This window comes from Notolepis coatsorum (genome assembly GCF_963971535.1).
Source record: "Notolepis coatsorum genome assembly, chromosome: 3".
NCBI classification, from domain to species: domain Eukaryota; kingdom Metazoa; phylum Chordata; class Actinopteri; order Aulopiformes; family Paralepididae; genus Notolepis; species Notolepis coatsorum.
Genome location: NC_140167.1, coordinates 191,153,633 through 191,178,204, shown reverse-complemented (window position 1 = coordinate 191,178,204; position 24,572 = coordinate 191,153,633). Strand labels below are relative to the sequence as shown.

Sequence of the window (24,572 nt, the reverse complement as noted above, 5' to 3'; positions counted from 1 at the left end):
GGCGAGTGTCCACTACCTAAACCCCAGCCCGTCAGAGCCGGCAGGTTCTCCTCCTCAGGGCAGCCCAGGGAGCCAAAGCAAACCCTCTCGTTTTGCTGTTCCTGGCCTTCTGGTAGGGAATGCTCGGGGGTAGATAATGAGTGTAAGACTAGAAGGTGGTCTGGCCTGCTCAGCTGGACCAGAAGTCTGTTGGCACGGAGCTTCGCTTGTTGGACCAGACTGCCCTGCCTGGAAAGCATTATAGGCAGACAGACGCACACATACACACACGCCAACTCTCACGTACACACAAAACACATACACACGCCAACACTCACATACACACACAACACACATCGACGCTCGCATACACACGACAGACATACATGCGTACACACGCCAACGCTCGCATACACACATATACACACAGACACACGGACACATGCCAGCGCTCACATCCAGTTCCACAGCAGCGCCACAGTGGGAGGATAAGGGACAGGTTGTGGTTTAGTGAGGCGTCTGTGCTCTGCAGCCCGTCAGGCACCCGTGGCTTTAAAGTGCCTTCCCGTCTATAGATCATTTCACTTGTTTCAAATTCAGCCCGTTTCAAGGATCTCACAAGGCAATAGGGGTGGGAATCGCCAGAGATCTCGCAATACGATAGTATCGCGATACTCGATATATCGCTAATATTGCGATAATTAAAAAAAAATAAAAAATGTGTAACTGCAAAGTAAAACTGTCAACTAACTGTTTTATCTAATAAAATAAAGTTCAGTGTGTTCATCTCACTTCAATAATTTTTATTGCAGAACATGGTATTTTCTCAAGCAGACAGATGTAAACACTAATCTGTGTTGCATGTACCTGACAAACTGAACTGTTTGTATTACAGTCATATTCCAACTTAACTGAATGCACATGTGTGTGTGGACTACTGTACTATTACAGGTATTGAAATGAACAATGCAACTTCCTTATACAAAAAAAAAAAGTATGAATAATTAAATATCGATACTTGGCGTCCCTGTATCGATACAGTATCGCCACGCAAAGTATCGCGATACTACTACGTATCGATTTTTCCCCCCACCCCCTACAAGGCAAGCAACCTTATCTTGAGTGTGACTAACTGCCATATTCTAGGATACTGTCACTTGCTCTAAGAGAATTTCTCCTCTGAATCAAGTTCAGTCGCATGGAATCAAGTGAAATGATATCGCTCATTTGTCCTGCTTAAGAGCTTTATTTATTTATTTATTTATTTATTTATTTCGCAAGGGTTCCTTGGTAGCAACATGGGCCGGTCTCCTAAATAAATAGTAATATTATGTTGTTAGTCGTGTGAGTGATGGGCTCGTTAAAAGAAACCTGGATAGGTTTCAGAAATGACACAGACACAGAAACGGAGAGTGTATTTTGGATAAAAGTCACATTATTATTTAAAAGTAACATTATTATTGTCCATCATTTCCCACGGCCTGTTCCCACACCTCTAATCTTATTTCTCATCGTAACGGCTGAAGACAAGTCATTACAATAACGAAATGAAAAGTGATCAAATCGACTTATCGTTATTGTTGCGTTACAATATTTCTCTCAGTAATAATCATCATACATGTGTACGTGTGTGTGTTCATAAGAATTATGTCTAGAGAGCCTGGCGTGCATCATGGTGTGATTCACTTGGGAGCAGTGCTATAGGGAGGAGAAGAGGGGCGCTGAGGGGGTCGGAGTGGTGCGCGTCCTCGACGCCAATGAGGTAGCGGGCGACAGAAGTACTCCTCCAGTCTTGTAAAAATGCTGCATACTGAGTGAGTGGCAGGCAATGAACGCGTGTTCCCTGTACAAACACTCTCATTCACAGACAGTACTTTATGGTCACTCCAGCTATAAATCTATCAATCATAATTCATATTAGCCTAGTCGTTGTGTTCATAGTGCAAAATGCAAAATGGCATTACGTCTTGCAGTGTGTGAGTAATACCTGCTGCGTGACTGCATAAATGTTATACGTTTTAGTTGGATGGTCATTCCCGTGTAATAATTCAGCTACCCCCCCCCCCCCCCCCCCCCCCCCCCAAATATCCATGATATTTCTGTATCCCTGGCCAGATTTCATGTGCGCATTTAGGACTAGGATTATCCAAAAGCTTCAAATCTAACAAAGGTGACAACACCTTAGTGTTTTAGGTGCTTCTTGAAGGGCCTGGCTTGTGTGTGTTGACTCCTCATACTGGTCACATTCTGCTCTCAGACCTAAATGGTGCATTTATATAGTAGTTTTTATCCAAAGCGCTTTACAATTTTTTGTTCCACACATTTTATCCATTCGCTCACACATTCACAGACTGATGGCGGAGGCAACCATGCAAGGTGTCAAGTCAGCCTGCTCAGGAGCAGATATGGGTTAAAGTGTCTTGCTCAAGGACACATCGACCTAAAGAAGGAATAGTGTTTTTCACTGTATCAGTTTTACATTACGTGGCGCCTGCATCCATTAAGAGGCTGGTTAATGAGAGTAGCACCCAATAGATAGATAGATATTTATTTATCTCCTTGGGGAAATTCAGTGACATACACATACAGCTCATAGTCTCATTAAACAATCATGGCCGCGAAGCTCGACAAAGGATTACCTCGTGATGCAGCTGGATCCGTGAGATCGTAACCAACCATCTGGCGCCGGCACGTCAGGATAAGACAAGGATGGAGTCTCTGAAAATCCTCCTCTGTTGACATTTGACATGGCTCCCTCTTGTGGCCGGCGGCGGTCTTCGCAGGACTTTGCTGCAGCTCAGTCTGACTCACGCACACACAGACACACAGACACACAGACACACACGCACACACACACACACACACACACACACACACACACACACACACACACACACACACACACACACACACACACACACACACACACACACACACACACACACACACAAACACACACACACACACACAGTCATTCACCCCAGCTGATAGAATGTCTCATTCATACCAGACTCAGACGGCTTATCGTGCAGGCTTCAGCTCAGGCTAAATATAACATCTCACACAGCCAGGTGGTCGTAAACACAAAGGGGTGACATAGAGCTAGACATACGACATTTCCCACAAACAAAAGTACACAGTTCCTTTACTTAAGTAAAAGTATAAATGACTACTCTCGTAAAAGTAAAAGTCCTCCTCTACTTAAGTTGAGAAGTATTTGCTATTAAATGTACTTAAGTATCTAAAGTACAAGTATGCATTCTACATGACGTTTGTGTATTCCAGTGCTCAAACCTAAATCCATTGACCTCTAAAGGTTATGTTACTCTTAAGCCCGATGGCGATGGGTCCGGTACCGAACCCAAAATGACATCACTACAGACTGTATGAATTAATGTTGCAGGTTTTTTTCAAATGTAGCCAAGAGTAAAGACCCTAACCCTGTCAAACCAGCAATCAAAGTGTATATTTTCAGCAATACGTTTGTTTACCACCAATAGGTTAAAGTGTTATTAGTGAAATATGAGTTTTGGAAATCTAGTCAGTAACAGGTGAATATCGACACTAGGAAATGCTCACCGCCATTTTGTTTGTAGTCATAGGAGAGGAGAGGAGACCCAGCTCAAGCCAGTTCCTGTCAATCATATGACTTGTGGATTTACTTTTTTATTTATCTTATTTTTCAGGATTATCTCCCACAAACCTGAACGTTATTGAGATCAATTAGAACACAGTTAGTTTGTCTACCTTTCTGTGAACGTAGAGAAGGAAAAAACGGCATTGCAATCTGATGAAAAATGGCGGAGAAATCTACATTATAAACAAGTAACTGTACTTACAGTAGATTTCATTCACGGTTTTTGCTGCACGCCTGGTGATACTAAATCCAGATTTAACTCTGCCATTGGAGAGGGAAGATTTGGCCCGATCCATAGATGTGCGACTTGGCTATATAATCATATTTCAAATAGCATGTGTCCGGATGGCAGAATTCAGTACTGTATCTACAAAACCTTCTGTTTAATCATCTTCCATTTATTCATTTGCTTAGCTTTCTTGTACATGTGATCTCAAGAAGATGCTGAGCTCTTTCATGTCTGGTCAATTTTAGCATGGTGTTATTCACAGTCAAAGATGAAAAAAATAAAATAAAATAAAGGAAAATGTATATTCTCCGTTGGTTCATTACAATTTAGATGTGAAAGTATAAAATATCTTCATAAATGTTTGCCATATTTTTTTATGCAAAACTATTTTTCTTCAAAGTAATAGTAGTAGCAGTAATAGTAACTGATGGGTTCAGATAAATGTAGTGGAGTAAAAAGTTAAAGTTAAATTAAAAAATGTAAATACTCACGTAAAGTACAAGTAGCAAAAAACTTCACTTAAGTACAATACTTTACTTTATAGTTACTTTCCACCACTGCAAACAAATGAGTAATAGTAGATCATAAATCAAGTTGCTGAGCTTGTAGAAGCACAATAAAATGTTGAGACTAAATGCAAGATGAAATTACTTGTTAAGATGTAGACTTTTTTTGCAGGGCGATCCTCCAATAATAACCTAACAAGAACACTCATTTTATAGATGTGAAGTGTTGATTTATGTAACTCTTACATAAAGTTCCATCCCTGTGAGGTGCCACTAGGGGCAGACTGCTGTGAGTGAGTGAGTGAGTGAGTGAGTGAGTGAGTGAGTGAGTGAGTGAGTGAGTGAGTGAGTGAGTGAGTGAGTGAGTGAGTGAGTGAGTGAGTGAGTGAGTGAGTGAGTGGAATTGTAACTGTGTTTCGGTTGGTTGAATAAAATACAAGTCTTGTAGATTTTCTTTTTAAAGAGACCATAATAGATGCACGATTCATGGTGAGTGTCATGCCTGCGAGCCACCACTAAGGGGCATAGTGGCTAATTGACCTATCTCAAATCCCACCATTTTTTCGTGATCCTCCAATCACAACTGTTGCTTGTCAGCTTAGAAAAAGAGACAATTTTCTATTCATAACATTTGTATACAAAATAAACAGTCAAGGAAGTAATTAGTAATGTGTTTCAGCCCCAAAATGTCTTTCAGAGTTAAACAATGAATGGTAATACATTTTAATTTTTTTTATAAAAATAAATACTAGAATAAACAAAACAACTAAGAGATACAATATTATATGTGCAAAGAATGAAGAGCAAGCATTATTTTATACATACCCCCAAATCTTTTGAAAGAAAAAGTTATCCTAATTATTGGCTTATTAAATCTATATTTATTAAGTATATAAACAAACAATTGTGTCTATGGCACATTTGAACGGTACAATTAGACTGTTCCTAATTTCAGGGGAGAAGCCATGCGGGAGATCATGGTTTTGGTGATGCAAGACCTTTTTCAGTACTTGTCGTGTAGCCAATCACAGATTTCTACAAATTGAATTTAAGACCACTTTGAATATAATTTAATATGTGTTTCATAGCCATACTGGCCAAAAAAGTATGAAGGAAAATTACTATGAAAGAAGTAAATCCATACGAATAGTTGGGAAGGGTAAGGCCTAAGGTCTATTACCATACCGCTTACTGTGCAGCCCAGGCCAGACATGTCCCCCAAACATATTTAAACACAATACAGAGACGTTATTGCAACATAGAAGTAACTTCCTAATCCAATACACTTTTTAGACCCATCTGCACATTAAATGTAAGACTTTTTAAAACAACGGGTGATCTCTGTGTATGTTGTGTGAGTGTGTTCAGATACCAGTAATTATCTGCATTTGTCAAAATTGTAGGCATGTTTGTTTGCTCTGTGTGTGAGAGGGAGAGAGAGTGTGAGAGAGAGAGAGAGAGAGAGAGAGAGAGAGAGAGAGAGAGAGAGAGAGAGAGAGAGAGAGAGAGAGAGAGAGAGAGAGAGAGAGAGAGAGAGAAGAAGAAGAAGAAGAAGAAGAAATGTTCAGAGGATGAGACACGACAGACACATTGAACAAACTGTCTGGCTGCCACCTGGTGGAGGTTAAGCTCTACTGAGCACTTTTCTAGTTTCCCCACTTTGTTCAATTTGGACTTTGCAGTTGAGACAATTATGTGTCTGACTTTTAGCACCTAAATATGTCAGGATTATTTTCTTTATTACAGGTTAATAGCATATTTATTTTTCTGACCACTGACTACTAGTACCACTCATAGTTGACCTTCGGGGGCTCTGGCTTGTTTTGTGCAGTTCATCTGTATATCCAGCAGAGGGAGACAGAGCATTGTAGTTGTTTGTGCTAGGCCACTGGCCTCCTGTGGTGGTGCGTCTCTCTTATAACAGAAATATTAACTTACATTTGTGTTGTTGTTGTTGTTGTTGTTGTTGTTGTTGTTGTTGTTGTTGTTGTTGTTGTTGTTGTTTGTTTGTTTATTTGGTTGGTTATTTACTTGTTTGTTGTTCCATCCATTTTGCACCCATTACTCGTATCATATCTCAACAATAACAATTATTGCAGCATCATAAATATTACTAAATAACGACTGGATAATATTAATACAGTTAATAACTTCAATGTAAATGAATAGTTTTGTTAATGAATAGGCTTTTGTGCACATACAGTAATACTTTTATCAGAGAAACCATCAAATGTTTAAAAAAAAAAAGAGGATATAATTTCTTTTAATAAAAATGTATTGATGAATTCCTCCTCTTTTCTCCCTCAGGCCAGAACCATGCCTCCCCTCCCCACCCCCCTCCTCCTCCTGGGGCTGGTCCAGCTCGCAGTGCTCACTCACGTCCACGGCGGGGCGTACTACGGCCACAAGCAGCATCCGCAGCATCACCAGCCCATGCAGCACATGGGCCACATGGGGGGCATGCCCAAAGAGGCCGCCCCCCAGCAGCAGTACCCCCACAAGGAGATGCCCTACATGCAGTACCCCCACTACAGGAAGGAGATCCCCCAGATGCCAGTTCACATGGGCAAGGAGAACCCTCGCAAAGGAGGGGGCTACAACGGTGGGCCGGACAAAGGTGAGACTGTTCGCCCCCTCGTCGTCCATCCACTGGTTTATTTGGATCGTGGTGGAAGAAGTATACAGTTCCTTTACTTCAGTAAAAGTAGAAATACTCAGATAAATGAGTACTCTGGTCAAAGTAAAAGTCCTCCATTCAAAATTCTACTTAAGTAAAGGTAGAGAAGTATTTGCTATTGAATGTATTTGAGTATCTAAAGTAAAAGTACACATTCTACATGATGTTTGTGTATCCATTGACCTCTATAGGTTGTGTTAAAGTGGTATGTGGTCCAGTTATGCTGCTCTGATTACATCCTCTTGAAGTTGACAGGCTTCAAATGTGAAAGTATATAATCTTAATCTTATAATATTTCTTTTATTTTGTATATATTATGTGTTCTATGCTAAATACTTTTCTTCAAAGTAACTAGTAACTGATGGGTTAGTGGAGTAAAAAGTACAAGACATTTTACTTAAGTACAGTACTTGAGTAAAACATACTTAGTTACTTTCCACCACTGGGATCTCTTTTATCTCATTGCCTAATCTTCAAAAACAAAAACATTTACAAAACATTTTAAATATACAATAATTCATACATTCATAGTCATACATAACATACACAGACACTCGTACATCACACATAAACCTCAATAAAGGTTATTTGAATGAGTTCCATAATTTAACACTTCTGAAAATGAAAGTCAGAGTGACATTATAGTATAGACATAGTATTATATAGTATAGTATTATATTATTATAATAGTATAGACATTATAGTGATCGTTCAAACTTGTGGAACCCTGAGCCCTATTTCCTACAAACCAATGATGTCGGGTCAAGTGGTTTATCAGCACCATCCACACTGTTCTGGATGCTGGATACCTGCAGCTCTGGTTAGTTAGACACAGATTAAGGATTTGTATTCAATGTACATTACAGTGAAATGCTTGGTTCAGTATGAGCCCCTGAGATTGTACTTCATACAGTAAAGAAAAAAGTAAAAGAGGAATACAGTCCCAACAATAGTTCAATATTTATTATCATTATCATCATATTATCATTGCCTAGTTAAAGAAAGAGAGAGAGGGGGGAGAAGGAGAGCGAGAAAGAGAGAGAATCAAGAATCAAGAATCAAGAGGTTTATTTGTCACATACATACCAGGGCATACAGTGAAATGCGGGTGGCCATGCCCGCATTGATTGTGCAAAATACAATAATAAAATAGGCATAGAAAAAATAAAATAGGTAAGACACAAGATATGCATGGATATGCATGGGAGGGAAATATATGTACAAATAGGTGAGCACATATATTACATATTCAAACAACGTAAGCTATTTACGTTTTTAATCTCAATACACACAATTGTTAAGGGGATGCAGACCAGAGAAAGACTTTCGTCTTGTTTACATCAGGGTCCCCCATTTTCAATTCATAATGAATTGTAAGTAGGGTGCAACTAGCACCGTGCAATCCATTCTTTGTGGATCTAGCCCCAAGTCTTATGTACAAAGACCAGCGTGTTCAGCACCATGGACAGCAGCCCTGTTCACCCCTCCTCAGCACCATGCTGCTCCTGTAATGCCACACCCTTCACAATCCCTCCCCTTGCAAGAGGTCACTTCAGATATAATTACCTTATTCATTTCATCTATGCTTTATATGCTGGTCTATGTCAGATTACTGGTTGCCTAGCAACATCTCTAAATGCCTTGCAGTACTTGTATGTAGATTCAGACCATATCAAAATCTTCTAAGATTTGTATCTTTTCCATATGGGTTTTGATGTCTCCTTCGGCAGTTTTACCAGAACTGGCAAGACATGGCAGCTGGATTTAAAAACGTTGTTATGAGACATTTGTAAATTCTATTTTTAAATAGAAATCACACTTTTATTAACCTGTTCCACACAATGTGAAAATCCGCATAAAATGTATACCTAGGTAAATGGAATATTGCTCCACTTCTACAAGGGCTATTTGCATATTCTTGGTATCTAGGTACATCTATGGACCTCAGGGAATGTATTCACAGTGTCAGAAATATTGTGTCTATTACTAGGCTTGCTTAAATTGTGATGAAACAAAGGAGAATATGAATTATGATTTTTTTTGCATCTTTGACAGTGAATGACACCATGATAATAATGACCAAACTTAAAAATCTACGGAAATTAATAAAGGGAAGATGATAAAACCGAAGGTTCTGTAGATACAGTACTGAATTTTCCCATCCGGACTAATGCAATTTGAAATATTATTATAGAATATAGAATATGATGCTTATACATTACCTTATTATAGCCAATTCGCACATTTATATATATATATACATATATTATCTTTCAAATGCCCGAGTTCAATTTGGATTTAGTATCACCAGGCGTGCATAAGAACAGATAATGATATCTATTGTAATCTAGTGTACTTTTTTATTTTCCCCACAGTGCAACCGTTTTGAAACTAATTTCAGATCTAATTGTTCCTACATGCTAACAATAGGGAGGAGAAACTAACTGCGTTTCAATATTTGTCAAAAACGTTACCTTTTGTGGCTTATTATCGCGAATCATAACAGTTATTGATATGATTAATTCAGAACGCTGAACTTTGAACCCCCACAGTATCTGACAGGAAGTGTAGTTCGTAAAAATTCCATTTCCGTTTCCGTCTTGGAATAGACGATCGAAAATCAAAAACTTAAAACTATCTAATGGCACTTTTAACCTATTGCTAAACTAACGTATTGATGATAATATACATTCTACATGCTTTTGTGACATGTTAGCGATGTTAATACTTGAAAACGTTTGATGAAAAAATCGCAAAAAATATGCAACACTCTGAAAAATATTGATTTATGACCATAATGTCATTTTGGGGTCGGTGCCGACCCTAAGGGGTGGAACAGGTACCTGCTTTTTGCACTTTCCAGTCTTCCGTGTGCAGCATGGCATTTTCACATGTTGTTTGAGTGCAAAGAGAGGAAGCCACAGTGAGACTCACGATGCAAAGTGAAAGAGACTCAATAACAACATCACTAGTCCAGCCTGAGGTGTGGCCAGCAGTAGCAACCCCTCCCCTATACCCACTGAAAGGCAATCCACACAGCAGACAAAAACAAAAACTGTAAACAAAGCACAGTACCATGCCGTCATCTTTTGCATAGCGGTCGCTGTTTGACGAGATTACAGGTTCTACCTTTAAAGTAAGAATCTCAAAAATGTTCATATAAATAAATGTCGTAATATTGATTCTACCTATACCCAGTTCATTAATGTTTTTACATTTGCTGTTCTTGGCTGTTGGCGGGGTGGGTCCGGGTCGTTGTAAACAGCGACTCCTACAGTTCGGTCGGGGCGCCTGCTAAGCGCGGATAGGATCTAAGTGGGATAGTGTGATCCTTCCACACGCTACGCCCTCTCAGTGAGAATCCGCGCTGCCAGGTGAAAAGAAGCGGTTGATTGGCTGGACGTGTGTCGGAGGAAGCACGTGGTAGCCTCCACTCTCCCAGACCGACTGTGGGGGGGTAAGTGCGCAGCGACCAGGAAGGGGATTGGGAATTGGCATAACGACTAACATTGGGATGGGAGAAAATCGGAGGAAAAAGGAGGGGGAAAAAGATCAAAAAAAAAATTAATAGAAAACTAACTCAGTAGTTAGCATGCATTTTAAAGATGGAGAGCAAGTCAATACAGTGCAAAAACACCACAGCAATGATCACTTATCACCAATAGATGTCGCCAAAACAAACAGAAATTAGTATTTTACCATTTAGGATTGTACCACTTTAATGAGTTCCCCAAAATACACCCAGATCCCAAATGAGCTCCAAAAACGTTGGTAAAACCAGCTGGGGGTGCTGTGGTGTGCAGAGTGAGTTTAGAGGGGTGTGTAACAAGGTAGATAAAACGGTAGGGAGAGGCCACGTAGCCCCTTGGTGTAAAGCTCACCACCATGTTCAAACTTCATACCTGAATTAGATCCTTTTTTCTTTTTACCTTAATTTACCCAGGGTAGGTTCGCTGAGCACACACACACACACACACACACACACACACACACACACACACACACACACACACGTGGGAGCTGCCTAGTACAACCACAGTCTGACACTGTTGGCCACTGTGTGGACATTAGGTGCCTTGCTCAAGGGCACTTCAGCGGTTGGTATTGAGGGATAGGAGAGAGACATTCTTTCACTTTCCCTGTCCGGATTTTTCCTGCCAGTCCGGGGGATAGAACCTGCAACCTTCCGGTCACATGCCTGCTTCCTCGACCATTAGACCATACTGCCCCAGCGGCCCCAGGTGGTGGAAGGGATACGAGGCTGGTCGGAGGAGAAGTGCAGAGAGCAAAGTGCCTGACAGTTGCCAGTGACTATCAGTTATAGGGGGTTATCACTAGATGGCCAATGGAAAAGGAAAAGGAAATGGAAAAGGAAATTGGTATATTTTCAAAACTATACCAATTGAAATTAGGGTTAAAGTAAGAGTTCAGTTTATAAACAACTATTTAGGTGAAAATTATGACAAATTCCGGCTTTGGAGCTTTGTCAGCAAGTGATGACCATTATAGAGGGACATGTTTACTGTAAACGTACAACTCTGAACTCAACCATTTTAAGACCTGCATACTAACTACAACTCTGACCTCAGCTCATGTCAGGCAGGTATAGCAGGTGTCATTTGTGCAATGACTATAGCTTTCATTGGGGTGAGGCTTTGCCCTCTTGTACCACCAGTCCTCTTGAGTGTCAAGCAGTATTTTTAGCAGAAGAGTGAGTTTAAATGACTTCTCCAAATATATTACACTGAAACACATCAACCCCTACATCTTTTAACAACAACATAAACAAAAACAGAGACATTGAAAATAAAATATGACCAAAAAAAGGGAAGACAACAAGACACAAACATAAAGATATGTACAGCTGTGGGACCAGCCTCCCCTTCAGGTACTCCACAAATGGACCCCAGACCTTCTCAAACCAGCGAATCCCCCAGATTATGAGTCTCAATTTTACTTCATTTCTCTTAGTCACTGAAGATAATAGGAAAAACATATTGCTCCCCTCCTTGAGGACCCAAATGAAAACAAAGTGGGATTTGGGGATTTTAAAATTAAGTTCACAGCTATTCTTTACGGTATTTTTTATTATACTTTCATTCTTCTGACTGAATATATATCCCATTCCCCACAGGTCTGACCGTCCCTAGTGGAGCCGAGGGGATTCCCCCGGGGGAGCCTGGCCCAGCTGGACCAGCTGGACTGGAGGGACCCTCTGGTCCTCCAGGACCACCAGGGAATGGACAGCCAGGACCTGCAGGGAGACCAGGTCCTCCTGGTCCACCTGGATTACTTGGGGTGGGTAAACCAGGGTTGCCAGGACTACCAGGGAAGCCAGGAGGTAATGGGGAGCCAGGAACACAAGGAGAAATGGGCCCTAGTGGTGAAGAAGGGCCATTTGGCCAGCCAGGGCCTCAGGGTCCCCCTGGCCCACATGGGCTTCCAGGCATAGGCAAGCCAGGAGGACAGGGACTACCAGGCCAGCCAGGTCCCAGAGGAGAACCTGGTCACAAAGGTCTGCCAGGGCTCCCAGGGTTACCAGGACCCAAGGGGGATAAAGGGATGGGCCAGCCAGGACAGCCAGGGCACAAAGGGCTCCCCGGCCCACCAGGATCTCCTGGTCAGGGAGGGCTGCCTGGTGTGGCCAAGCCTGGGCTGAACGGTATGCCAGGACCACATGGACCTCCGGGGAATCCTGGCCCCCCTGGAGAACTTGGACCAGGAGGGGTACCTGGAGAAGGAGGTGAGCCTGGTCCTCCTGGTCTACCTGGCCAGGGAAAACCAGGACAGAATGGGTTGCCAGGACAACCAGGCATGCCAGGCGGGAAGGGTCATCCAGGACCCCCAGGTTTACCAGGGAAGCCAGGACTACCTGGATTTGGTAAACCGGGATTCCCAGGACCAAAGGGAGATAAGGGTATGGGTGGCCTGCCTGGAGGTCCTGGACCAAAGGGAGAAAAGGGCCATGGTGGACTTCCCGGTATGCTTGGATCCCCTGGACCAAATGGCCCTCCAGGTCTCCCTGGTCCTTCGGGACCTTCTGGGGGTGTTGGTACTCCAGGTCTAAAAGGAGACAATGGAAATGGAGGCCCCAAGGGACTTGATGGTGGTCAGGGTCAGCCTGGTCCTCAGGGGCATCCTGGTAATGATGGTCTGCCTGGAGTGGATGGAGAGCCAGGGCCAAGAGGTCCACCAGGGCCCGGCGGTGATAAAGGAGAGGGTGGACACAAAGGCTTACCAGGGCCCCCTGGTTCTCCAGGACAGTCTGGGCCAAAGGGGCAAGGTGGATTACCTGGTGAAGTTGGGCCCCAAGGTCCTAAAGGTATTCCAGGTATGGGTGGTGCAGGAGGACCTATTGGACCTCCTGGTCCTTTGGGACTAAAGGGAGATGGTGGCACACCTGGTCTACCAGGCATCGCAAGTACAGGGAATCCAGGTATTTCTGGTCCCATCGGACCCCCAGGGAAAGAAGGCCCATCAGGACCACCTGGACAACCAGGTACAGCTGGCACCCCTGGACCTCCTGGCCCACCTGGAACACCCGCTCTGACCCCAGACATGTCTGGAGTTCTTCCTGAGATGGGCCCTGCACTGGATGGCGTTAAGGCTGGTGGCTACGGCACGAAGGGCAAATATGGAGGCAATGGAGCAGAAGTCATGGGTGCCAATGGCCTAGAAATGCCAGCTTTCACCGCTGTAGTGACCACGCCCTTCCCACCTGTTGGCAGTCCTGTGATCTTTGACAAGCTCCTGTACAATGGTCGTCAAAACTACAATCCCCAAACAGGTATTTTCACCTGCGACATGCCCGGCATCTACTACTTCGCCTACCACGTTCACTGCAAAGGAGCCAATGTGTGGGTGGCTTTGATGAGGAACAATGAACCAGTAATGTACACATATGACGAATACAAGAAGGGCTTCCTAGATCAGGCATCAGGCAGTGCAGTAGTACCTCTACAGGCTGGTGATACTGTGTATATCCAGTTGCCTTCAGATCAGGCCGCAGGACTTTATGCCGGCCAATACGTCCACTCCTCTTTCTCTGGGTACTTGTTGTACCCAATGTAAAAACCCAAAACTGCAGAGGGAGAGAGAGAGAGAGAGAGAGAGAGAGAGAGAGAGAGAGAGAGAGAGAGAGAGAGAGAGAGAGAGAGAGAGAGAGAGTTGGATTACAACGGATGGGAGAATAAAGACGTGTAATGTAAACTATGATTATAGAATACCTTCAAGTGATATGTTTTTCCAATAAAACATTAACTATCTGTTGGCCTGGTCGACATAGGTGGGGGGACAAGTCTGACTGTCCCCAGGGAGATCTGAAGTATGAGTGTGTCTGTGCTGTATATATACAGCAGCTTTTATAACCGTGTATTTGGGAGTACAAGGAATTCAGTATTTACAGCTCCAAAAATATATAAGAATGTATGAAAGTTGACATTCAAAGAAGACCTTACATACCGCATGGATTTGCATTGGGTAAAAAAAATTTATCATGTCTGAGTTTAGTTTTTCAATTAGGTTACAAACTTAAAAAGTGGAAGATCCATGCAAGGGAGGATGACATGTGGTTCTAGTAGCATTGTTGTCACAGTGTCATGCTTTCTCCCTGCCCCTATATTGTGTTCTTATCAAAACTGGCAGCTGCCCTGAGTGGCAAAGAATGTACATTTTAAGAAAACCTTAAGTGATCCTTCATCTTGGTACAACATTGATGAACTCATGTGTTGTCAGCCTCCAATATTAGCTGTTCTGGGAAGCATAAGCCACCACAGCTCAACCCCCACCCCACCTTATCCCTCAACTCACTTTACTGGTAATTGTAAACAGAAAAAATAGAGTGACACAGAACAATGCAAAAAAAACGTGTTGCATTGCTGTAGTTGTATACGTGTTAGATGGTATGGGTGTGTTTGTGGTTGTCTAACCTGTAGATGATTCGAGTTGGGAAATGGCTTAAATTGAGTGACATATCAAGTGTCAAATAACTAGGCTACACCACTTTTGGTCAACTTGAAGAGGTCATAGACTCACTTAATGACCTCGTGAGGACCAGGCTCAATTTGTTTTGAAGGTTTTGCTGTTGATTTTGAGTGGACCAATCCTGACTCAGTACCAGAGCTCTCTGGCAAGGGGAGGGGCTTACACCAGAGGCCTTCTCAAGTCCCCCTACTCACTACCTATCCTGACTGCACCGCTCACAGCCTCCTCTGCCACGCCCTCTGTGGCTCAAGTGCTGGTGGTGTACACGGTGAGCAGTGATGTCAGGATATGTAGTCAGATTGGGAGTTTGTGTGTTTGATAAAGTTGTAAAACGTTTGCAACAGGGGCCTTGACCAACACACTGACCTGGCGTATGAGCTATTTTTGGCCTAAGCCGGTCACCAATGCTATCGGTTTGGTAAGTAAAGATCGTGCCCCTGAGATCTTCAGAGAGTTTCACAGCACATTGATAGGCACGTTGTAGAGCCCTCTGGCGTAAGCCCCTCCCGTTGCTAGAGGGCTCTGGTACTGATTCAGACCAATCCCAATGCCGCAAGCGGACAAGGATGGTATTTTTTTCTACTTTTTTTTCTTCTTCTCAGAAATTAGTCAATTGTTTGTGAATATTGCCACCTACAACAAGGGTAGTATTTATTGTAATATCAGCTATTAAATCATTCATTGGCAAAGATAAATGAATGCACCATCTATACTTCTTACGCTAACTATCATAAGAAATATAACAATGTGTCACATCACTGATACTTCTAGAGATCGTTGTTGAAAGGTGTGTACCTATTTCAACCAAGGATAGTTTGTTAGATTGACTGAACCCTAAGAAAAATCTGATTTGATGCCATGAGATGTGGGATTAAATCTTTTTTTGGTGTTGCATTGTTTTAGTGTAGATCACATGGATGTATTGATCTCGCAAAGCCATCAGGAACAAATGAAAGCCAAAAATAAATCTGTGTGACATCACTATTATACTGAGGTCAGCTAATATTGGGGGTTGACTGTTCGTGAACTCTTGAATGCATGCAGCCAATGCATACTAAAAAGTGTAAAAAAAAAGAAAAAAAAGAAAACCTCTTTTAGATTAAATCAGATTAAATAAATTACAGAATCACATGCATGGAATAGTAATTGAGCGATTGACAATTGAGTGTTTGAAATTCAAATGACATTACAACACCCAAGTATTTTTTTATTTTTTTTAATCTTTGTATTATGGTTGCATTTCACTACCAGCTATGATGTTGCATGGGATTTTGTCACAAGCAGTGGACAAAGGTCTGGTTTCATGGGTTTTCGTAGTGTTGTAATAATAGCCGCCTCCTTCTGGTATACAACGACTGAAGCTCCAACAAACACTGTTTTGCCCTGAAATATGAAAACCACTGCTGTCATTTTAACAAAACTTCTAACTTGCTGCATTTGCTTTGCCACCCGCCAAATAAAGCAGTAGAACGATATGACTGATGCATGATACACATCAAAGAGCACAGACCCTGATTCAAGAAGCCCATGAACTTGTACAGTACAATACAGTCTACTATGTTAGGACGATATTTTATTAATTTGTATAGCAATCCAGCAATGTCCCCAAACAGTCCTTTTCACAACTGTTTTAACGAAGATCTGGCACAATCTTTCTGAAGCTTTTAACGAGCTAATCTAATAACTGTTAGTGTTTTTGTTTTTATTGAGTACCTCTGGTCTCTGTATTTCAGAACGGAGGTAGTGAGTTATGTGTGATGTCCAGAACATCCTCATCAGTACAGTGTGTGCTTGACTTACGCATGCCTTAACCCTTTCACTAGCACACTACAGAAGGTTAACCCCTTCACTACCACACTACAGACGATTAACCGTCTGTAGTGTGGTAGTGAAAGGGTTAACCTTCTGTAGTGTGCTAGTGAAAGGGTTAACCCTTTGTCATGTGGCAGTGAAAGGGTTAACCTTCTGTAATGTCACAGTGAAAGGGTTAACCCCTTTGGTAGTGTGGTAGTGAAAGGGTTAATGCCAAGTTTGCACTTTTGGACCAAATGGTTCCGGTGTGTGTGAGGAGTTAGATCAAGCACACCACAAGTATCACAAATATTTTAAATACCTATTCAACTCAGGTATCTTTGTGAGGAGAGAGAAGAAAAAGGGAATATACAATGAACTTTCCCCCAATATGGAGACCAAATTGACGAAGATTAATGGTTAAAATTGAATGGTTATTGGAATAGCGCAACGATTCACAATAATATTTGTCTATAATTTATTATTTTGACTACTGATCTCCCAAGGTTAACACTGCTGGGGACCTCAGTAATGAACACAAATTTTTAAGGAAAATAAGTTCTCCCTTTTTAACCATGGTGCTAAAATGTTCAGTGCAACCTAAAGAAACCCTAGGTCTTAATGTTTTGCATTTGTTACTATGTTGTTTTTCTAAATAAAGATGATTAAAAAACGATGTGTTGTTGTTGTTGTTGTTGTTGTTGTTGTTGCTGCTGATGATACTACTGTGTATTATTTGTAGGTTAATTAATTCATGCAAGTCAGTTCTTTGGAAACAACCAACAGGCTGAATGATTAATTTGGTGGTGTCCTTTTACTGACTATATATACATATTTGAGTTTATGGTAGGAAGAGTTCTGAGAACATGCCATTTTGGCCAGGTATGACCTGAATGAATCTCAATGGAACTTCCTGGTAAAATAAAGGCAAAACAATACATTAAATAATATAATATATTACCATTTGGCTGTGGGGGGGGGGGGGGGGTCATATTGCATATAAGGTTTTGCCAACTCTACCATGTGGCAAAGTTTAATGTCTAGCTGATTAGGCCAATTATCCGGGGGGGGGGGGGGTCATCAAAGCGAAGCAGGCTATAGAACACTGCACTTCCACGTTACATTGAGCTCATGGAGGAGAGAGCGGGGGAGAAAATGAATGAATGTGGATGAGAGCCTTGACATTAAGTGGTTGTAGCTATGGCAGTGGGGGTGCTGGAGACATGATCCAATAGACTTGTATACGCCTGAGTCTCCTGAACACGGCACAACCAATCCCAAGTCGATCGGCACTTTCTCGGCTGAGCTATAGTCGCTTTTTCGCACCTACCCCCAAACTACGCATGTGCAGATTGATGAACTAGACTCCGTGGGCAATCTGCGCATGCGTAGTTCGGGAGTAGGGGCGGAAGAGTGACTATAGCTCGGCCGAGAAAGTGTCGATCGACTTGGAATTGGTCTCTCCGTGTTCAGGAGACTGGCATATAGAAGTCTATTGGATCATGTCTCCCACACCCCCACAGCCGTAGCAACAACCACTTAATGTCAAGGCTCTCATCCACAATCATTCATTTTCTCCCCCCGCTCTCTCTCCCATGATTTCAGAATCCCGGAACAGTTGCGGTGGTCTATTATCCGTCCTCACTCCACAATGGTGGAATGAACTTCCCACCATAATCAGGACAGCCAAAACCCACCCAATTTTCTGCCGTCACTAAAAACACACTTCTTCAATCAATATTCGTACTGCCTTTTGTTATTATGCACGTTTCTACTTAGGAATCTATACCTTGCCTATACTACTACCTACTATGCTAATATGTCTTACTATACACTCAAGACTGTAGCACACTGTTTGACGAACAATCTTACTGACCCTTAGATGCCAGTGTTGTTGTACCCTTCCTGCTGATTTGTTGTACAGCTAAAATTTACAACATGAAAGGGAAGAAATATCACACACACAAAAAAGTATATTCAGCCTTTGGACTAGAACTGCCAACAAACAACGGAGAGGCTGGATGCTGACTGGATGCTGGAAGATGACTGGATGCTGGAAGATGACGAGATGCCGGATGCTGTGAGGAGAGATGCTGATGCTGCGACTGCGATGGTAGGTCAGACACCTGACTGTGCGCATGCGTATAGATGCGTCTGACGTTCACTCGTCGCACCCATTGTGTGAGCAAACTGACTAAAAGCCAGCTCATCCAGAGACTCAAGGAAATACGAAACGGTAAGCATCATCATCAATAGTAACTCAACTATATTTACGGTCATTAATAATAACAGTGGCAAGAGAGATGCTCCTTGCGACAGACTTGATCATCATGATAGCCGTGCGAGCTAAATAGCGAACTAACGTTACTTGTCAGCAAGCTAACTACGTTAGCTAACGCGTTAGCCTGATGCCAAACCAGTGAGTTTGATTGATTGAAAACTTTATTACCAGATTGCAGAATGGTTACAGTACAGTACAGCTCAATACACACAATTGTTAAGGGGATGCAGACCAGATAAATACTTTCGTCTTGTTTACATCAGGGTCCCCCATTTTCAATTCATCATAAAGTTCAGAGCAAAGCATCTGCCTCGACTGAATTCCAATCGAACTGGGTGCCTCTTGCCTGCTAACTAGCCACATGCTAACGAAAGAAACGAGCAAACATCTGGTTTATGGCTTGAAGCAATTCTGATATTTTGGTCAGGTCAGTCTCGATTGTGTGATGAATTGAAAATGGGGGGACCCTGATGTAAACAAGACGAAAGTATTTCTCTGGTCTGCATCCCCTTAACAATTGTGTGTATTGAGTTGTACTGTAATTATACCCATTCTGCAATCTGTTAATACAATTTTCAATCAATCAATTCAATCAATCAATCAATTGTAATTCAGAGTGAAGCAAAGTAAAAGCAAGTAAAAGCAATTGGTTTTGATAGTTTATCAGTGAGCTGGATACAATCCTACCTGGAGGGGAGGGAACAGATGGTGGAAGTAAACGGTACCCTATCCCCCCCCCTCACAGTGAGCTGTGGTGTTCCACAAGGAAGCATACTAGGACCGCTACTATTCCTAATTTATGCAAATGACATGTCGTCAGCTTGTGACTGCAACTTGTTCCTGTTTGCGGACGACTCAGCCCTGCTGGTCTCTGACAAGAACAAGTTACAGGTTGAAAAAGCCCTCAGCTCGGAACTAGGCAAAATCTGCATATGGCTCGCCGACAACAAACTATCATTACACATGGGCAAAACAGAGTCCATTCTCTTCGGTTCAAATAACAAACTCAGCAAGACCGACGGCTTCTCGGTTACAGTGGGTGACAATATTATCACAAGGAAAGATGAAATTACCTACCTGGGTTCCATCCTAGAGGCTAATCTTTCCTGTGACAAAATGGCATCCAATGTAATAAAAAAAGTCAACCAACGAACGCGATTCTTGTACCGGATCTCCTCTCTGGTAAACAAGAATACCCTGAAGACTCTAGCAGGAGCACTCATTCAAGGGTACTACGACTATGCTTGCACCTCATGGTACCAAAGCACCTCAAAGGCACTAAAAAACAAATTACAAACATCTCAAAACAAGCTAGTCAGACTACTACTTGACCTGACTCCTAGAACCCACCTCACCCCTGCCCACTTTGACAACCTAGGATGGCTTAGAGTAGACGACAGAGTACAGCAACTTGCAATGGGCCTGGTCTACAAGATACACTACGCGACCAAGGTACCCATGTACATGTCAAAATACTTCCCAAAGGTCAGTGAATACCACGATCACAACACCAGAGGGAGCTCCACAAATCATGTAAAACCCAGATTCGGCTCAAACAAGGGACTAAACACGTTTCGCAATTATGCCACATCAATGTGGAACGCCCTGCCTAAAGCTGTAAAGGAATGTGAATCACTACCCACCTTCAAAAACACTCTCAAAAAACACCTACGTGAGACTGCAATTCGAAACTGGCCCCTACAAATGTCCTAACCTAGTTGTACAGTAAATGACCAAGTAAGGCTTTGTCAATATTCCAATGTACAGTGTAAAATGTGTGTGTCCCCTACCAAACCCCCCCCCCCCCCCCCCCCCCACCTCCAATGTACAGCCCTCACCCAACCCACCCAACCCCACCCCACCAACCTCCTCCAATGTACAGTTTCTACGCCAAATGTATATACACTCCTTTTCTGGACACTTTTGTATCACAAACAGTACTGTATTTGCAAATCTGATATGTCATAAATGTATAGATGTAGCAGTACTGTCTATCTGTATGTCATGTATGTCATATATGTTATGATGAATTGAAAATGGGGGACCCTGATGTAAACAAGACGAAAGTCTTTCTCTGGTCTGCATCCCCTTAACAATTGTATGTATTGAGATGTACTGTACTGTACCCATTCTGCAATCTGTTAATAAACTTTTCAATCAATCAATCAATCAATCAAGCTGTTTGCCTTGGCGTACACCCCTCTGTCTTATGTCAAAGTGAGCCCTTGCCCCTTGCTGGGGTAAGTATGCTAAAAGTTCCAGCTGACCTAGTGTCTTGTTTGCTGGTATGGAATGCGTGCGAGTATAGGTTGTTCTCGCCATGACGTCTCGTGGAGGCCCTCGAGCTGCAGGTACTGATGGAAGCGACTTCAAACACAGAGAGAAGGTGGCGCCACACTACCAGATGAGGTAAACATCTGTTTCTATACGTCTGCATAGCATAATGACCTGCAAGTTCCCCGTTAGACAGAAAAGCCTAGATTTCTTCAGTGTCATCTCATTATCACAAGTAACATCTACAGTTAGGCCATCTCCTTTGACACGCCCATAAAGGAACACGCCAACTTTTTGGGAAATTAACTTATTTGCCATCTACCCTGGAGTTAGACAAGCAGATACATACCATTTTCTTCTCTGTGCATGCATTAGACTTAGGGAACAGCTGCGGCGTTAGCTTAGCGTCATTCACTGGAAGTAGGCGTGCCAGTGTAGCCTAGTTCCCAACAGTCACGAAATACTCCAAATACAACTCTAAAACGTTCCTGTAAACATGTTGTGACTTGTGTATTTACCACGTGGATAAAAAAATTATTATAATAATTAGACATTTTCGTTTTCTAAGCAGATATATACTCTGAATTTTTTTTTCTCGAACCACTGCTGCCTGGGCGCAGTGATTTCATCACCTCAAAATCCCTGTTTTAAAACTTTTTTTTTAAAACAGGGGTTTTGAGGTGATGAAATCACTGCGCCCAGGCAGCAGTGGTTCAGCAAAAAAAATTCAGAGTATATATCTGCTTAGAAAACAAAAATGTACACTGGTCACAACATGTTTACAGGAACGTTTTGGAGTTGTATTTGGAGTGTATTTTGTGACCGTTGGGAACTAGGCTACACTGGCACACCTACTTCCAGTGAATGACGCTAAGCTAGGCTAGCGGCTGTTCCCTAAGCCGAATGCATGCACAGAGAAGAAAAGGGTATGTATCTGCTTGTCTAACTCCAGGGTAGATGGCAAATAAGCTAATTTCCCCAAAAATTGGCATGTTCCTTTAAGTATTCAACATCTGTGTCGTTGCAGCGCGTCCCTGAAGTCCGAGATCCGGAAGCTGAACCTGGTGCACCTCCTGCTCTGGCTCCTGATGGCCGCTCAGGTGACCGTCAGCCACCTGGACCTGGTGTCCCACGACACGGTCGCCATGCCGTACCAGTGGGAGTACCCCTACCTGCTCAGCGCGGTGCCCCTGCTCGCCAGCGCCCTCTCGCTGCCAAAGAACAACATCAGCTACCTGGTCATATCCATGATCAGCTCTGGGCTCTTCTCCGTGGCGCCGCTCATCTACGGCTGCATGGAGATGTTCCCCGTGGCGCAGCAGCTCTACCGCCATGGCAAGGCCTACCGCTTCATCTTCGGCTTCTCCGCTGTGACGGTCATGTACCTGGTGATGGTGATCGCCGTGCAGGTGCACTCCTGGCAGATCTACTACAGCAAGAAGCTGCTGGACGCGTGGTTCGATGCCACGCAGGAGAAGAAGAAGAAATAACCCAGTGAGGGGAGGATGTGACTGCCAGAGGAAAGAGTTTTATGTTAATTTACAGTATATTTTTGGTATGAACCTATTTATGTTTTGCTATTTATTCCATCGTGTAACCTCATACCCCCCACCCCGGAAGAGGTACAACTGTAAGGTATCGCAACAATCCAAGGAGGATTTTGAGGTTTTCTTGCTATGATTACGTTTTGTTAAAGGGGAACTCCACTATTTTGGGAAATTAGCTTATTTAACATCTTCCCTGGAGTTAGACAAGAAGATACATACCTTTTTTGTCTCTGTGCGTGCATTTTAGCTTTGGGAATAGACGCTCCGTTAGCATAGCTTAGCTTCATCACTGGAAGTGAGGCAGGACAGTAGCCTTACAGTGCCTTACAGTGTATTGCAAGGTCTTACATTGACCAAATTTGATATGCATGACCTTGGTGGGCTCTAGGTCAACTCCTGAAAAGGGGGTCAATGTCAGACCTTGCAATCAAAAGTTAGGGGGCGCACTGAAATTATGGCAAGGGTTATTAGCCCCCTAACTTTTGATTGCAAAGTCTGACATTGACCCCCTTTGCAGGAGTTGACCTAGAGCTCACCAAGGTCATGCATATCAAGTTTGGTCAATGTCAGACCTTGCAATACACTGTAAGGCACTGTAAGGCTACTGTCCTGCCTCACTTCCAGTGATGAAGCTAAGCTATGCTAACGGAGCGTCTATTCCCAAAGCTAAAATGCACGCACATTGTGGTGGTCTGCTAAGGGTGTTAAATTTACTCTCCATTTTATTTGTTTTACCATCTGGAAATTACGCTACTAAAATGGAGAGTAACACTTATATTATATATTATTATTACGGTATGTATATATAAAAATATCTGTTTTATCTTTGTTTTATTTTAATTTGACTTCATTTTTCTTTTGCGTAGCTTTGTCTGCCACATCTGTACTTTTGTTTAATTATTTAAATGTCTATTTTTTATTTATATCTTTTTTTCCTTTTTTTTTTTTTTTTTTTTTTTTTTCATGTATGTTTGTCGTCGCCCTCACTGGGTGGGAAGGGTGGGATTAGGGGATAGGAATGAGGAAGGAAATGGAAGTTGTATAATTTTGATAACTGAAATGTATAAATATGTACTAATTCTTCCAATAAAAAAAGATAAATCTAAAAAAAAAATGCACGCACAGAGACAAAAAAGGTATGTATCTTCTTGTCTAACTCCAGGGAAGATGTTAAATAAGCTAATTTCCCAAAATAGTGGAGTTATCCTTTAAGCTTGAGCGGTATGAGGGATTCTTTGGGTGAATAATTTGAATTTCAACAGGGGCAGTCGGAGAGAGTTTGTCTTTATTTATTTGTTTTTCACGGGGGGAGTGATGCAGTTGAGTGGTGCCAAGAAACGTGATCTGCAGTTCAGCACAAAGATAGTTGGTTACCTTCATGGACAATACTGACAATACATTCTTGCCTCGATACGGAATTGATGTCTCGCATTCGTTTTCATAATATTCTACCGTTTGGTAACTATCTTTTCCCGATTTGCCATTGCTATAGTTTGCCATTGCTATTGCCCAGTGTATCTGAAAATATATCTCCACGAAAATGAACCCATGGAAATCACCACATTTAACTAAAATGACATGCTATCCTCTTATGTCACTACTTTTCTGAAAGGTTTTGCCATTGTGATATACAGGATCTGAAACAGCATCTTTTCAGGAAAATACTGT

The 24,572-nt window shown here is 42.3% G+C and overlaps 2 protein-coding genes across 2 annotated transcripts in view; both read left to right on the top strand.

The window, feature by feature from the left end:
- Positions 1 to 16,850, top strand: part of col8a1a (collagen, type VIII, alpha 1a) — a 27,990-nt gene extending 11,140 nt beyond the window's left edge. The window contains exons 2-3 of the mRNA XM_084310554.1: positions 6,659 to 6,968; positions 12,163 to 16,850. Coding sequence (XP_084166680.1) covers positions 6,668 to 6,968; positions 12,163 to 14,099 — 2,238 coding nt within the window. The 5' untranslated portion in view covers positions 6,659 to 6,667 and the 3' untranslated portion in view covers positions 14,100 to 16,850. The remainder of the gene's footprint in view (positions 1 to 6,658; positions 6,969 to 12,162) is intronic.
- Positions 16,851 to 18,961: 2,111 nt separating this feature from the next.
- jagn1a (jagunal homolog 1a) lies at positions 18,962 to 23,163 on the top strand. The gene is made up of 3 exons (XM_084309762.1): positions 18,962 to 19,038; positions 21,392 to 21,492; positions 22,385 to 23,163. Exons 2-3 carry the CDS (start codon positions 21,404 to 21,406, stop codon positions 22,845 to 22,847), a joined length of 552 nt encoding a protein of 183 aa, XP_084165888.1. The 5' UTR covers positions 18,962 to 19,038; positions 21,392 to 21,403; the 3' UTR covers positions 22,848 to 23,163.
- Positions 23,164 to 24,572: the final 1,409 nt, after the last annotated feature.